General features: G+C 44.2%; 1 protein-coding gene across 50 annotated transcripts in view; it reads right to left on the bottom strand.

Annotated features, from left to right (window-relative positions):
- Positions 1-15,087, bottom strand: part of TCF7L2 (transcription factor 7 like 2) — a 220,662-nt gene that overhangs the window by 197,435 nt on the left and 8,140 nt on the right. For 32 of the 50 annotated variants that reach the window (XM_028826859.2, XM_028826840.2, XM_028826839.2 and 29 more), the window contains exon 4: positions 8,839-8,907. The exons of the other annotated variants lie outside the window; for them this stretch is intronic. In XM_028826859.2, coding sequence (XP_028682692.1) covers positions 8,839-8,907 — 69 coding nt within the window. The remainder of the gene's footprint in view (positions 1-8,838; positions 8,908-15,087) is intronic. 50 annotated transcript variants of the gene reach the window in all.

The raw sequence follows: 15,087 nt of genomic DNA, 5'->3' as shown, positions 1-15,087 counted from the left end.
AATAAAAAAAGCCTACAACAGTTGTTCTCTAGTGTGATTGTGTGCCTCAGAATCATCTGGTGTGGGGAAGTGGTGGCAGATTCCAGAATCCCCTAGACCAGCGTGCCTCAACCCAGCCTACTCACTAAAAGCTGGGAAGCTTTTGCAACCCAGGGATGCACAGGCTCCAACCCCTAGACGCTGACTCGGTTGGTCTGGGGCAGGGCCTGGGCTGAATATTGTTTGAAATGCTTCCTGAGTGAGTGTAACCTAACAGTCCAAGCTGGGAACCCTTGCCCTAGTCCGGTGGTTCTCCAAGAGCTATCCCCAGAGAAGGAACACAGCATTAATTAAAAGCTTGCAAATGTCAGGACCCCTTCCAAGCTTACAGAACCTGAAACCCTGGGGATGGATTCCCAGTCTGCTCTCCGGGTGCCCTCCAGGTGATACTTGAGCTTGTGAAACACTGACCCAGTCCCTAAATGAGAATCTCCAAGGAATAGAACCCAGGATTCTGTGCTTTTTAGCAGGTCCCACGTGATTCCTATGTGTGTTGCCCAGAAGGCTGGTTGGTAGCCACTGCTATAAGGAACCCCTAGACCCTTGAGAGCATTACTTTGAGCAGGCAATAGTTACCATAAGCCTATGTAGGACAGCCTTCCTCTCGTCACACTGTCTGGGTTGGAATCCTAATTGGCCTTGGGCAAAATATCTCAGGTATCTGATTCCTCATTTACAAAATGAGGATAATGGTGATAATACCAGTAACTACACCTTTCGAATTTCCCTCTGTGTTGTTATGAAGAATCAATAAAGAATTCACATACGCTGGGCATGGTGGATCACTCCTGTAATCCTAGCACTTTGGGAGGCCACGGCAGGCAGATAGCTTGAGCTCAGGAGTTAGCGACCAGCCTGGGCAACATGGCGAAGCCCCATCTCCACTAAAAATACAAAACTTAGCCAGGCGTGGTGATGCATACCTGTAGTCCCAATTACTCAAGAGGCTGAGGTGGGAGAATCACCTTAGCCCAGTGAGGTCAAGGCTGCAGTGAGCTATGATCACGCCACTGTACTCCAGCCTGGGTGACAGAGTGAGACCCTGTCTCAAAATAATAATAATAATTCACAAAAAGCACTCAACACTGGACCCCTCAAGAGAATTCAGTAAGCATAAGCAGCTATTATTACTAACTATTGTTATTGCCTCTGACCCCAAAGTCTAAGCACATTACTGTCCAAGCTACTCTTCCACAAACAAATGCTTTTTCTCAAGCTTTGCAAAAGTATCTGGCTCTCTTCACATAAGAATGGGAAAATAAAGGCTCAAAAACTCACAGGAACATAAGGGCAGTCCAATTTCTCATTCGAAATAAGAAAATGCTATCCCAATATAGTACTTAGCCAGCCCTCATTTTTTATTTGGCGAGTGAAAATGACTGGGACAGCCAATAAATGATCAATTGATTGGTTTCAGAAGACTCTAAGGCAGCAATTCTTAAACTTCAGTAGGTTGAAAATCACAACCCTGATTTAAAATGACGGCCGGCGGGAGGCTGAGGCAGGAGAATCACTTGAACTCAGGAGGTGGAGGCTGCAGTGAGCTGAGATCGTGCCACTGCACCCCAGCCTGGGCGATAGAGCGAGACTCCGTCTCAAAAAAAAAGAAAAAAGAAAATTATGGCCAGGCCCAGTGGCTCACACCTGTAATCCCAGCACTTTGGGAGGCCAAGGTGGATGGATCACCTGAGGTCAGGAGTTTGAGACCAGCCTGGCCAACATGGTGAGACCTCGTCTCTACTAAAAATATAAAAACTAGCTGGGTGTGGTGGCACACACCTGTAGTCCCAGCTACTCAGGAGGCTGAGGCAGGAAAATTGCTTGAACCCAGGAGGTGGAGGTTGCAGTGAGCCAAGATCACGCCACTGCATTCCAGACTGGGTGACAGAGCAAGACTCCATCTCAAAAACCAAAAAGTAACTCCTGTCCAGATGTGGTGGCTCACACCTGTAATCCCAGCACTTTGGGAGGCCAAGGCAGGAGGATCACCTGTGGTCAGGAGTTCAAGGCCAACCTGGCCAACATGGTGAAATCCCCGTCTCTACTAAAAATACAAAAATTAGCCAGGTGTGGTGGTGCACACCTGTAATCCCAGCTACTCAAAAGACTGAGGCACGAGAATCACTTGAAACCCGGGAGGCGGAGGTTGCAGTGGACCGAGATGGTGCCACTGCACTCCAGCCTAGACAACAGAGTGCAAGGCTCTGTCTCAAAACATAAAGGAAAAAGAAAATCTAACTCCTGGACTGCACCGGAAACTTAACTCAGTCTTGGAACAGGGTGTGTATAAGTCAGTATTTAAAATATCACTAGAATTTAAGGTTGGTGAGAGCAAGGGATTTTTGTCTGTTTTGCTCACTGATGAATTCTCCAGTGGCCTGGCACATATTAGATGCAAATATTTTTCCAGAATGAACATTCTTCTGAGGTATGGACTTAAATTAGCTAACGAGGCTAAAACTCATCACCATAGCAAGTCAATGAACCTCCTAAGCAAGTTACCTGGCAGCATCCACAGGTTCTATCAAACTACTGTAATGAAATGCTCTCTCTGTCTCTCTCTAATTCTTCATTCCTCTGTGGAAAATGGACATGAAATGTCACAGCCTGAGTCTGCTACAGCTCTGAAGGAAATGTGAGGAAGTGACTACACCAAGGGCTGAACCTGTTTCCAGGAGTTCTTCACTTAGCCTGGATCAGCTGCTCAGCCAAGACAGCAAATCCTCATGAAAACGGGAAGGCCAGGGGACCTGTGATGGGTGAGAGGACAGGCCCAGAACACAAGAGACCCCCATCAAAAACCTGAAGTGAGAGAAAAGTCAAGCGCCCTGCAAACACGCCACCTCATTCCCCAATGCTGGGCCAGTCCGGTGGTACTAATTTCTGGCCATGCTCATCACAGCATGAGGGGTCTCCTCAGACACAGACATAGACTCTGTGTCAACGCACTCCAGGAATCTTAACAATGTTAAGACACTCTAAGATGGAACTTCCAGTTCACATCCAGGAATAAGTGGCCAACATGAAGTAAGGACACTCTCCAGTTAGTATTCTTCTCTCCTTGGCTCCAAAAAGCACCCAGGCTCTGGAGGAGGGTCCTGGTAGCCTTAGTGAATCATGGTGGAGGAGTGCTAAGACCAAGCAGAAGGTTATGCTTTGGTAAAGCTCAGATGGGAACTTGCAAGCATAGGAACAAGAGGGAAAGTAACCCCCACTGCACAGTCTCCACTCCTCAGCTGTGTAAACAAATAAAATGGTCCATTTCTTCTGGATCCTCTCCGAGTTGTCTTTGTGTGGACGCACACACGCGTGCACACACGCGCACACATACACACACACAAACCACTTCACATCTAAAAAGAATAACAACCAAAAAAGGTCTACACAGTTTGTTTTTGCTGCATGTGGAGGTTTTTCCTAAATCACATCTGACTTGGTGTTAAAACATCAACCTTTGGCCAAAACGCTCTTAAAACAAAGGCTTAATTGGCTCAGAAGCAGCCCTTCCGAAAACCAAGGGAAACATCTTCTGTGGGTCTTGACCTTCATCACAACAGTGTTCATGGGGTTGGAATAATGCTGAGAATAGGAGTGTTGGAAGAGCTTTCTTCATGAAGGCCATAGAGATGCAATAGAGATGCCTAACCATTATCTGCAATCACCTGCAGGGCATTCCTGGGAGGCAGCTCTGTTTATACACATCTGCAATGTGGGTCCACCTCTGGAATTCAGCCTGCTAGTCCTCCTCCCAGGTTAATGGAGACAGTGGGAGGAGTTCCTAGGAGCTAGGGCCAAAGGCCAAATCACTGCATGAAGGGGCCTGCACCGAAGCTTGGGCAATTGGCCTCTGATCACACCCAGATAAATTTACTGCTCACCCTACACGTATCACTCACATACCTAACAACTACTACCGCTGTTGCAATGACAATACTCACATCCAGCACTCAAGTCTCTCTGAGAAGGTCAGTGCAAGGCTAAACACACATTACCCCATGCCCCTCCAAGTCTACTCTCAGTATATGAACAGAAATGGAAATATGTTTCCCCAAAAGATGTGTGTGAAAATGTTACTAGAATTTTATTCATAATAGCAAAAAAAAACTGGAAGCAATGCAAATACCCAACAACACAGGAAGGATGCATGCACTGAAGCACATTCATTGGTGGAATACTACTTGGCCATGAAAAAGAGCAAACCGTTGCTACCCAAGAGAACATGGATGAAACTCACAGACATATGCTGAGTGTGGCCAGACATGAATCAGTATATTCTGTAAGATTCCATTACATGTTTTTGCCAAAAAACAGGCAAAACTAATCCACAGTGATAAATAAAACTAACAGACTTTTCAGTGGGGGCAGGGGAGAGAGGAAGCAGCCAAATAACTGGAAAAAGGGGGAGACAAGGGAGACTTCCGGGGAGCTCTTTATCAGAAGTTAGCCTCTGAGGCCAAATCCAGCCACTGCCTGTTTTTTCTAAATAAAGCTTTATTGAGACACAACAAGGAATATATTCCTTTGGGTTTATCATTGACTGCTTTCAACCCACAATAGAAGCGCTGAGTACAGCTGACCCCTGAACACCCGGGCCAGGGACACAGTTGAAAAGTCGAGTATAGGTCAGGCTCAGTGGCTCACACCTGTAATCCCAACACTTTGGGAGGCCAAGGCAGGTGCATCACAAGGTCAGGAGATCGAGACCATCCTGGCTAACGCGGTGAAACCCCATCTCTACTAAAAATACAAAAAATGAGTCGGGCGTGGTGGCAGGCACCAGTAGTCCCAGCTACTAGTGAGGCTGAAACAGGAGAATTGCTTGAGCCTGGGAGGCGGAGGTTGCAGTGAGCCGAGATGCGCCACCGCACTCCAGCCTGGGCGACAGAGGGAGACTCCGTTTCAAAAAAAATGAAGAAGAAAACCTGAGTATACCTTTTGACTCCTCAAAAACTTAACTAATAGCCTACTGCTGACTAGAAGCCTGACCGATAACATAAACAGTCAATTAATATATAATTTATGTATATATTATATGCTGTATTCTTACAATAAAGTAAGCTAAAGAAAATGTTATTAAGAAAATCATATGGAAAACATATTTACTATTCATTAAGTGGGAGTGGATTATAATAAAGGTCTTCATCCTTGCCTTCTTTGGGATGAGTTGGCTGAGGGGGAAGAGGAGGAAGAGAAGGGGTTGGTCTTGCTGTCTCAGAGGCAGAAGAAAATCCATATCTAAGTGGATCCATGTGGTTCAAACGCGTGCTGTGTCGTTCAAGGGTCAAATGTAGTTGCAACAGAGACTGAGCAGCTCAGAAAGCCCAAAATATTTACTATCTGGCCCTTGACAATAAAGGTGTCCCAACCTCATTCTATATACTGATCTGAGTGATGGTTTCACGGGCGTTCACATATGGAAAACTTCATCCACCTCTCTACTAAAGTTCTGTGTACTGTGTTATACGTAAATTACACTACAATAAAACATTTTAAAAGTCAATAGAATTTTAAAACAATGTCTTTTCTAAAAGATCTTTTAATTTTCGGCTGGGCACAGTGGCTCACACCTGCAATCTCAACACTTTGGAAGGCCGAGGTGGATCACGTGCGGTCGGGAGTTCGAGACCAGCCTGACCAACATGGAGAAACCCTGTCTCCACTAAAAATACAAAAACAGCCGGGTGTGGTGGCGCATGCCTGTAATCCCAGCTACTCGGGAGGCTGAGGCAGGAGAATCACTTGAACCCGGGAGGTGGAGGTTGCAGTGAGCCGAGGTCACGCCATTGCACGCCAGCCTGGGCAACAGAGAGTGAAACTCCGTCTCAAAAAAAAAAAAACTTTTAATTTTCATTCTAGTTTTATTTGTGTTATTCACTTTGGGAGAATGTGGCCATCTGAGTTGCTCTTGTCTTTTCAAAACCAGGAGGAGCTAGGAGGCTGTCAAAAGTAGGAAAGATCTAAACATAGCAACTGCTATTGTGTCCAAACCTTTTATAAGAATGTGACGTGTCTATAGAATCACTCAAGGCCATTCATATAAACGGTGAGCTTGGCTGAGTCCTGAGATTACAGGAGCGATGGGAAGGGAAAAGAGTATGAGTCTCCTGTGATGCACAGGGTCATAGTACTCTGGGTTATTTTAGGATGTAGCTTAGGAGAGCAACCAGCTCAGCTCCTATTGAAATCTAGTGTTTATTAAGGTTAAACAGTTTTAAGTTTCCAGGGACAATAACTCTGCCCCGACAATCGTGTTGCATTTAGCCTTAAGTTGGAGAATGGAGCGAAGGGAACATGTCTGGTCTATGCTGTACCAGGGCAAAAAGATTATGAACACCCCAATGTACTTTGGGAACAATTTCATTTTGTCTAAGCTTTCCCCTTCTTTTCCCTTTGCTTCTTTGGTTTTGTTTTTTGCCATTTATCCTTTGATGATCAAACTAAAATTACAGCTAGATGCCATTTAGCTTGGCCTTGTGCGGGTCTAGCAGAGACTGAGGGAGAATGAACGCTGCAAAAGCATGATTCTGGGTCTCTAATAAAATGTCTCTCTGTTTGCCCACATGGGCATCAAGCCTTAGCAAATAGAAGCAGAGGAGAACAATACTACCTGTTCATGGAGGAATAGTAATGGTTTCAGTCCTCCAAAACAATGAGCTCTGTAATTTACTCCATCTTCCTCCTGAGAAAGAGCTTCACATGGCCTGCACCGTGCCAGGTGGTTTGGAGAAAGACAAACTGCTCAGCCTAACAAGGGGCACTTCAGCAACGGGTGTAAAGATACAACAGCTGGTCTGGTCCGGGCTAGTCTCCCAGTGACATGGCCCCAGCCAGCTTTTCCACACCAAGATAAGGATCACTATCCTATTCAACTTCAACAATTCCCACACCCCAGGCAACAAGATTTTCCAGCACTCCCCGAGATGTAGGAGGCCTCCGGACATGGTATATTCACCTGTTCACCAAGAGTTGTACATCCACCCAGGCACCAAGAGTTAGGGTTTGGGCTTGTTCTCTAACCAAGTCCTGCATCTAAAGCACTTTCTGGGAGCAAGACTTACTATGCTGTCCATCAGAAGAAAGAAGGAGGGACCAATCGGCAGCATGCCAAAAAGAACTGCAGCCTCAAGTTAAAGACAGGTCAGTCTTGGAAACAGTTAGGGGTTGAGAAGGGTAAAATCAAGAGTCACACTTTTCCCCCAAAAGACACACACAAGAAGGTCATCAGCACAACTGCAGAAATAATCAAAAAAAGAAAAAAAAAAAAAAATATATATATATATATATATTTTAGACAGAGTCTCACTCTTGTCACCCAGGCTGGAGTGCAATGGCATGATCTCGGCCCACTGCAACCTCCACCTCCCGGGTTCAAGTGATTCTCCTGCCTCAGCCTCCTGATTAGCTGGGATTACAGGCACCCACCACCACACCGAGTAACTTTTATATTTTTAGTAGAGACGGGGTTTTGCCATGTTGGCCAGGCTGGTCTCAAACTCCTGACCTCAAGTGATCCGTCCACCTCAGCCTCCCAAAGTGCTGGGATTACAGGCGTGAGCTACCTCACCCAGCCTCAAATATTTTTAAAATAAGTTGCTGTGGCCTGAAAATGAGTACAGAAACACTAGGAATGCACCAAATAAAAATGTCTGCTGACTCATGCTTTTCACTGGCGGAATAATTCCGTTTACCTGGGGCAAACAGCTATCTGAAAGTCTTATCGAGGAAGATGCAGATCTGAGATGACAGAGCTACAAAGATGCATTGTGGCTGTGGCTACCTAAGACCACACACACACACACAGATACACACAAACACAGACAAGTTATCTGCAAGGGCTCTTCACCAGAAAAGAAGTCATGGAATAATGCACATGATCTAACAAACCAATATCAACTCACAAGAAAAGAAGGCTCTCCAGCTAGACTTTAATGCTACAGCAAAAGGTTTCAAGAGAATCCCTTCGAAGGGTTAAGGCAGGACACTCAAGAAGTTTTGGTACCATTAGTTACACCATGAGGTACATCCATCCCAGCAAAGCCGGGCAGACAGATGAAAATCGTATTAGTCTGCTCTCCCTCCTCTACTGCATTCTGCTGGCATCAGTTCAGCTCCGAGTCTATATTAGTCCATGATTTGTTTAGCCTTTGGATTTAAGAGAATGGAAGTACTACGTGAGCAGGAAACAGGACACTCATCAGAAGCTGGGATCTGTCGCCTTTCCCTTCCAGCACATTTAGTGTCGTACATCGACAGGTCCAAGAGAAACCAACATTTCAGGATGATCAGGTCCAAACAGATATTCTTAGCACCACTTAACAAGATTTTGATCCACCAGAAACCACCCTCTGGCTGTCGCATGGCCTCCTCTCCCACCTCTCCCCTTAAGCCTTCCCATTCACATTGTGCCACCCTTACTCCCAATTCAACATCCCTCCCTAAGCAAAGAAAAATAGTCAAGCTGGGGTCTGTGTGCCCATTATACCCGATCAAGAAACTCTTTACAATAAGCACAGGCTTCTCTTTCTTTCCATATCTCTACATCATTTCAGCAGCATTTCTCCTGCTTCTCTCTCCTTTGCTCCCCTTCTCTCCCAGTGATTCAACCACCACCACCACCACCACCACCACCACCACCACCAGCACCACCAGCACCACCAGCACCACCACCATCACCATCATCACCACCACCATCATCATCATCATCATCATCATCTCAGTTGGGGTAAGGGGCAGAGAATAAAACACACAAGAGACCTACATATAGACAATTCAAGCTTCAGAATCTCTTGCGTTTCCTACCTGAACTGCAATCTGGTGTTCAATCGTTTTGTACGCAGAGTAATGTGTGCTGCCGGACTGAAAATGGAGCTGTAGAAAGAAACCAAATCAAAGCGTTCTGCTTATGTCACAAACTACAAGAAAACATCTTAAGCAGTTTATGAATAGCAGACAAACCTTCCTAGATTGAACTGCAGCCTTGGCATTCAATCAAGACCTGTGTACTTTTATTTGTTGCTATGGATAAGATGATCATAACAGTCTAAGGTAAAGTTTTTTTTTTTTTTAAAGCACCTATTCAATAAGCATACAGGGAAGGTGGGGGCCAGGAGTGAGAATTAATGACATGAAAATGAAGGATGGATGCCCATTAAGACATAAAGGAAGCCAGTGTGCTGAGCGGGATGCTGAAGAAAAATGAACTGTGTGCTGCAAAAAGTCACCAGAATTGCAACATGTAGGCAAGAGGAAGGATTAGCAGAGAAAAGATTATGAGAAGCCACAAGACTGCAACAAGTACAAGCACCCCACCCCTATATTTCTAATAACTGGGCCCCAGCTCTCCAATGCAATTCTATTTCTGGGAAAACAAATGTGTCAGACAGAATTCAGGGGCCACCCGATGCCTTACACATTCTTTCATGATGACTAAGCTGTCCATCCCAGGCCATCTCTGTCACCTGCACTCTAGTAATCCACACTTCCCCAAAGAGAGGGCCAAACACTGCCAGAAAGCCACCAATTTTCTAACGGAGGACCACCTATTAGGTGGCAACTGAGTGAATGCAAGTCACTGATTGGCTCAGATCCTCCCCAAGGTCTAAGTCTGTCCTCAGCATTTCCCTCTGAAGTCCTAGAGACCACCCATCAAAGAAGCAGGTATCCCGAAATAGAAAGAAACAGCAAGATTGTTCACCCAATTCTCACCTTCCCAAATAATACTTGTTAATCTTGGGATCCCATCAATTGGGAACACAAACACCATCTACTGATTTATTTTATAAACAATACAATAATCACTAAAGGATCTCAACAATTATCTGAAAATGCATTTTAATTTGCCATATAGGAACTAATAATGAGGAATCAGATGACCCTGGAAAATTGATGTCCAGTCCCCTCCTTGTAACAGGCAAATCAACTGCATTTCCGAACATGGATCTGTAGTATTATATCAAACTACTGTTACTACTCCTGTGCTATTACTACTACCAGAACACATCTGTGTTACTAGCACAAATTTACACTGCGAGTTTCAGATCCAGATAATTTGTATCTTGCTCCCTGGAAGGAAAACAATTCAGTCCACACAGTTTTAAAAAATAAATAAAGGGGGAAAAATCACATAAGAACTTTTGAACTAACTCAAACACAAGGGTAGTAATCCAATTTAAAAAAATAGTGTAAATCCATATTGTTCATGGGCTAAGTCTATAAATACCCATTCTAGGATGCAGCGGGCTCTGAGATCATTTTATCTGTTCCAAATAAACAAACAGAAAACATTACATACATATTTACAGATAGATATAATGTAAGTCTGCTTGCCCCAAACAGAGTATTAATCAAAATTAAAAGGAGGCACAATGAAGTGGGTGGGAAAAAAACCCTACACCTGTCAAAGGAGAGTAATAAACCACAGTACCCTAAAACAACAGAAGATCTGACCCCCACACACACAGCCCCCCACACACACTCAGAAGCAGCATGTAAAGTGAACCGCTGGCAGGGCACAGTGGCTCACGTCTCTAATCCCAGCACTTTGGGAGGCTGAGGTGGGCGGATCACCTGAGGTCAGAAGTTTGAGGCCACCCTGGCTAACATGGTGAAACCCCATCTCTACTACAAATACAAAAATTAGCCAGGTGTGGTGGTGGGTGCCTATGGTCCCAGCTACTCGGGAGGCTGAGGCAAGAGAATTGCTTGGACCCAGGAGGCAGAGGTTGCAGTGAGCCAAGACCTCATCACTGGACTCTAGGCTGGACGGTAAGAGTGAGACTCCATCTCAAAAATAAAAAATAAAAATAAATAAGTAAAGTGACCCGCTGAAAAACAAAGATGACTTTGCACCCTTTGTCCTCATCTCCTTTTTGTAAAAACTGCCAGTCAGTAAACGGAGAGTGCACTAATTACTGTGACAATTCTGCATCATGTTAAAACAACTTCTGTGCCTGGGACAGGTTTCTCTGCGAGCTTGGAATTCTTGGCCAGAAAGTAGCTCTTGTCTGAGAGGAGGGTTCTCCTTCAAGCAGAGTAGGCAACACTAACAACTTGTCCCTCTCTTTTCAGTTGGTTTTATTCTCTTCTTTTCCAATCGCCTGATTCAGATCTTAATGGAAACTTGTCCAAGCTTTCCTTCCCACAATCCCTGCAGAGCCCCTAGGCAATCTGTACACAGGGTAACCACAGGAATCTTATATTGTCAATTAAAATTGAATGGACACCTGATAACTAAGGCTATGTTGTAGAAAAAAAATTCATATAGTCACAATCTTATGAATAAATTAATCAAACTGTGGTTAATCCAAATTCCATTTTCACTTGTCCAGTTCTGTTCTTAATCCTTGCCTTCATCATCACCTAAATAACACCAACAATCCTAGAGAGAATCCTGTAATTGAAACAGTAAAAATGCAGCTGCAAGTTCCTTAAGACTCTAGCAGAGAAATCAACATATAGGACAAAGTTAATTTTACCTTCTCTTTCTTTCTGTCTCTCTATCTCTCTCTCTCTCTCTCTCACACACACACACACACACACACAACACACACACACGCGCACGCGTGCACGAGCGCAGACACCCACACTCCATTCTAACGCCCCCCACCACCCCCAGCCACATAACTTTCCTCAGGTGCCCAGCGACACAGAAAACCTCACCCAGCTCACGAACACACCCAGCACAAGCAGCTTATTCTGTGTCTAAGTCAGATCTTTCCTCCCAGCCAGCAACCATTGTGCTGGAGAGATTTCCAAGCTACACTTCCTCCAGCTACCGCAACAAGGACTTAAAATTTTCTTGTTTCTCCTTTGGGTTTCCACTCTCTCTCTCTCTTTTCCCAATACACTTTTCTTTTGAAAATGTATACTTTCACTGCTTTTTCCTTCCCTGTAAAAAACAAAGATATCTTGTTCATTATAATCTAATTTTTTTAAGGCACAGATAAAAAGTACAAACACCCAGTAAATCCCTGGCATTCTAAACTGGAACAATCATTTCTCTCTCCAGAAGCTAGAAGGAAGAATAAAACATGGTAGGTCATTTGTGCTTTGGAATACGAGGTGAGATTGCGAGGTCTAGGACAAGATGACTGAGGCATATCTAAGTTTAAAAACCAGGTTCTGGTCGGGCACGATGGCTCACGCCTGCAATCCCAACACTTTGGAAGGCCGAGGGGGGCGGGGGGAGGCAGATCACCTGAGGTCGGGAGTTCCAGACCAGTCTGGCCAACACGGTGAAACCCCGTCTCTACTAAAAAATACAAAAATTAGCCGGGCATGGTGGCACATGCCTGTAATCCCAGCTACTTGGTACGCTGAGGCAGGAGAATCACTTGAACCCAGGAAGCGAAGGTTGCAGTGAGCAGAGATTGCACCATCGCACTCCAGCCTGGGCAACAAGAGCAAAACTCTGTCTCAAAAAACAAATAATAAAATAAAATAAAAACCAAGTTCCCAGGCTGGAAGCGGTGGCTCGCACCTGTAATCCCAGCACTTTGAGAGGCCAAGGCAGGTGGATCACCTGAGGCCAGGAGTTAGAGACCAGCCTGGCCAAGATGGCGAAACCCCATCTCTACTAAAAATACAAAAATAAAACTAGCCCGGCATGGTGGTGCGCACCTACAATCCCAGCTACTCGGGAGGCTGAGGCAGGAGAATTGCTTAAGCCAGGGAGGCAGGGGCTACAGTGGGCCAAGATCACACCACTGCACTCCAGCCTGGATAACAAGAGCAAAACTCCATCTAAAAAAATAAAAAATAAATAAAAAAAAAAAACGGTTTCCATCTGCATCATCTCTTGGGACTGTCCTGCACCCGTCACCGAGAGTGCTCTAAGACCGCTCCGCATCATTTCCTCATCCGGCAAACATGGCTGCTCTCACCTGGTTACGCCCCACACCTTCAAAATGACGCCTCACTGCCTGGAGTACCCAGGGAGTCACCAGATGAGAACTCCAACGTATTTTCCGCTTCATGCCTTCCCATGAAGCTCTCAACAAAAATCAGTGACCAAGCCCATTCCCCATTCTAGCACCCACAAATGCCTCAGCCCTCACTCGTCCAGAGGAAGAACCATGAAGACTCGGCAGTTCTCAGCACAGGCTTGCAAAATTCTTCAGCAATGTAAAGACCAACATTTTAAGATTAACCCCTTCCCTTATTATCATCATATCTAGATTCTTCGTCTCATTTCTAATCACTACTGGGCTCTAAATTTGATGTTTCTGATACAAAACATCAGAGCTATCCAGATGTGGAATGGGAAACAGCTTTTTTCAACCACAGGAATCTCCTCAAAGACAACTAAAACAGCTGAAATCCTCGGTTGGTTTTTCCAGCACTAAGCTAACTTCTAACACAATGAACATTAATTTTTGATGACTACTCGTCCTGCTAAATTGGGAAGAGGTGGAACATTTACTTTATTTTCAGTTTTATGAATCACCTGGCTTTCTCTTATCTATATAAAAAAAGTAACAGATCATTTCCTAGGAGGTGTTGGTTTTTTTGGTCCACTTTCCTCTCTACCCTGTAGCTACTACCATGAGCCACTTGAAATCTAATTTCCATGTAATTACCTTAAGAAACAAAATACTTTTTTAGTATACCTAAGACCTTTTCTTAGGTCATTAGTCATTTGAGCAACCACAGGCCATTATGAGCCCAGCTTCCCCTACCCCGCTGCCCCCAGTCCTGTGTTGAGAGCCTTTTACATTTAATGGGAAATAAACTTTTGACCAAGATTTTGGGTGACTGCCTGCCCTTATAAAGTACCAAGGGGGGCCTCTGACTTCAAGAGAAAAGGCAAAGCCAGCATTGCCTGGTACTTGAGCTTAAACATTCCTGCAAAGATCTAGACACTGAACATTTGTACCATCCCCAAACAATAACTTAACGACAGCATCCCCTTTCACTTCCTGGCATTCTGCCTCAGAAATTCTGCTGCAACAAAATGCATGCCTTTAGACACAAGAACAATCTCTCCTACTGTCTCAATGCTCCATCAAATGTCTATTTACCCTCATTAATTTTTCTTTTCCTCAACCTGAAACCATCAGCTATGAGTCAGAGAACGATCATTAACTTTTACAGCTTCTATACGCATCCACCTACTCACATTTGGGGAAAGAAGTATTGACTTGCAACATTGCCCGAGACCAAAATTCTCTAAGAAGAAAAAAAGGGGGAAAAGTCGCTTCAAGAAAGTTTTATCTGTAGGTCTATGGGGAAATGCTACATTCATTGTTTTTCCACTTTGTGCTGTAAAGTCTCAAAAAAAAAAAAAAAAAAAGTTGAGCTTGAACTTGGTTATGGTGATAGGCATTTCTGGGTTGATTTTTGAGAAAAACGATGATTTTTCTTTCAACATCAAAACATAATTAAAGTTCTTAAACTGTTTGGCGGAAAAAAATAAAGTGAATCAAGTTTCCTGCCCTTGTACAAAACATATTTCTAGCATATAGAAAAACACGTGGGCTGAAGTGCTGAGACATGTTCCTAACACAGCATTTTTCATTAAAAGTTGCTACACTAACACTGTTAAAATGATGCCCCATCATTACTCCACTTAGCAGTTGCAGTGCTGCAACTCATAACGAATTAATTTGCATTAATGTGGGTTTCATGTGTCCTTCCCTGGGTATGCCATTGTGATTCAGGCTTAATAAAACTGACACGACAATAACATAGTGCCTTTTATTTCACTTTCCAAAACAAACCAACCCACCCAAAGACCCACACAAATCCTCTCAATTTTTTAAGCATTTTACTAATATATTTTAGTACATCATAATTGGCCCAGCACGAAGGAATCTAGTTATCTTCTCAGTAAATATTTATAGCATCACTCTTTCCCATTCATTCTGCATTTTCTTAGAGAATCTCACTGTAGCCTACATCTGCAATTCATTGACTTTACAATTTACCACATGTTGGGATGGGAGAGGTCTTAGCTCCATTTGAATCACTACACAAATATGCAAGTGATTTATCGGTTTCAAGCTAAAGACTGCAAGAGAGGGACTCCACTTTTCCTGAACATTACTTCTT

Source organism: Macaca mulatta, chromosome 9 (genome assembly GCF_049350105.2).
Source record: "Macaca mulatta isolate MMU2019108-1 chromosome 9, T2T-MMU8v2.0, whole genome shotgun sequence".
NCBI lineage: Eukaryota > Metazoa > Chordata > Mammalia > Primates > Cercopithecidae > Macaca > Macaca mulatta.
Note: the sequence above shows the minus strand (reverse complement) of the source record. Positions and strands in the feature narration are given on the sequence as shown.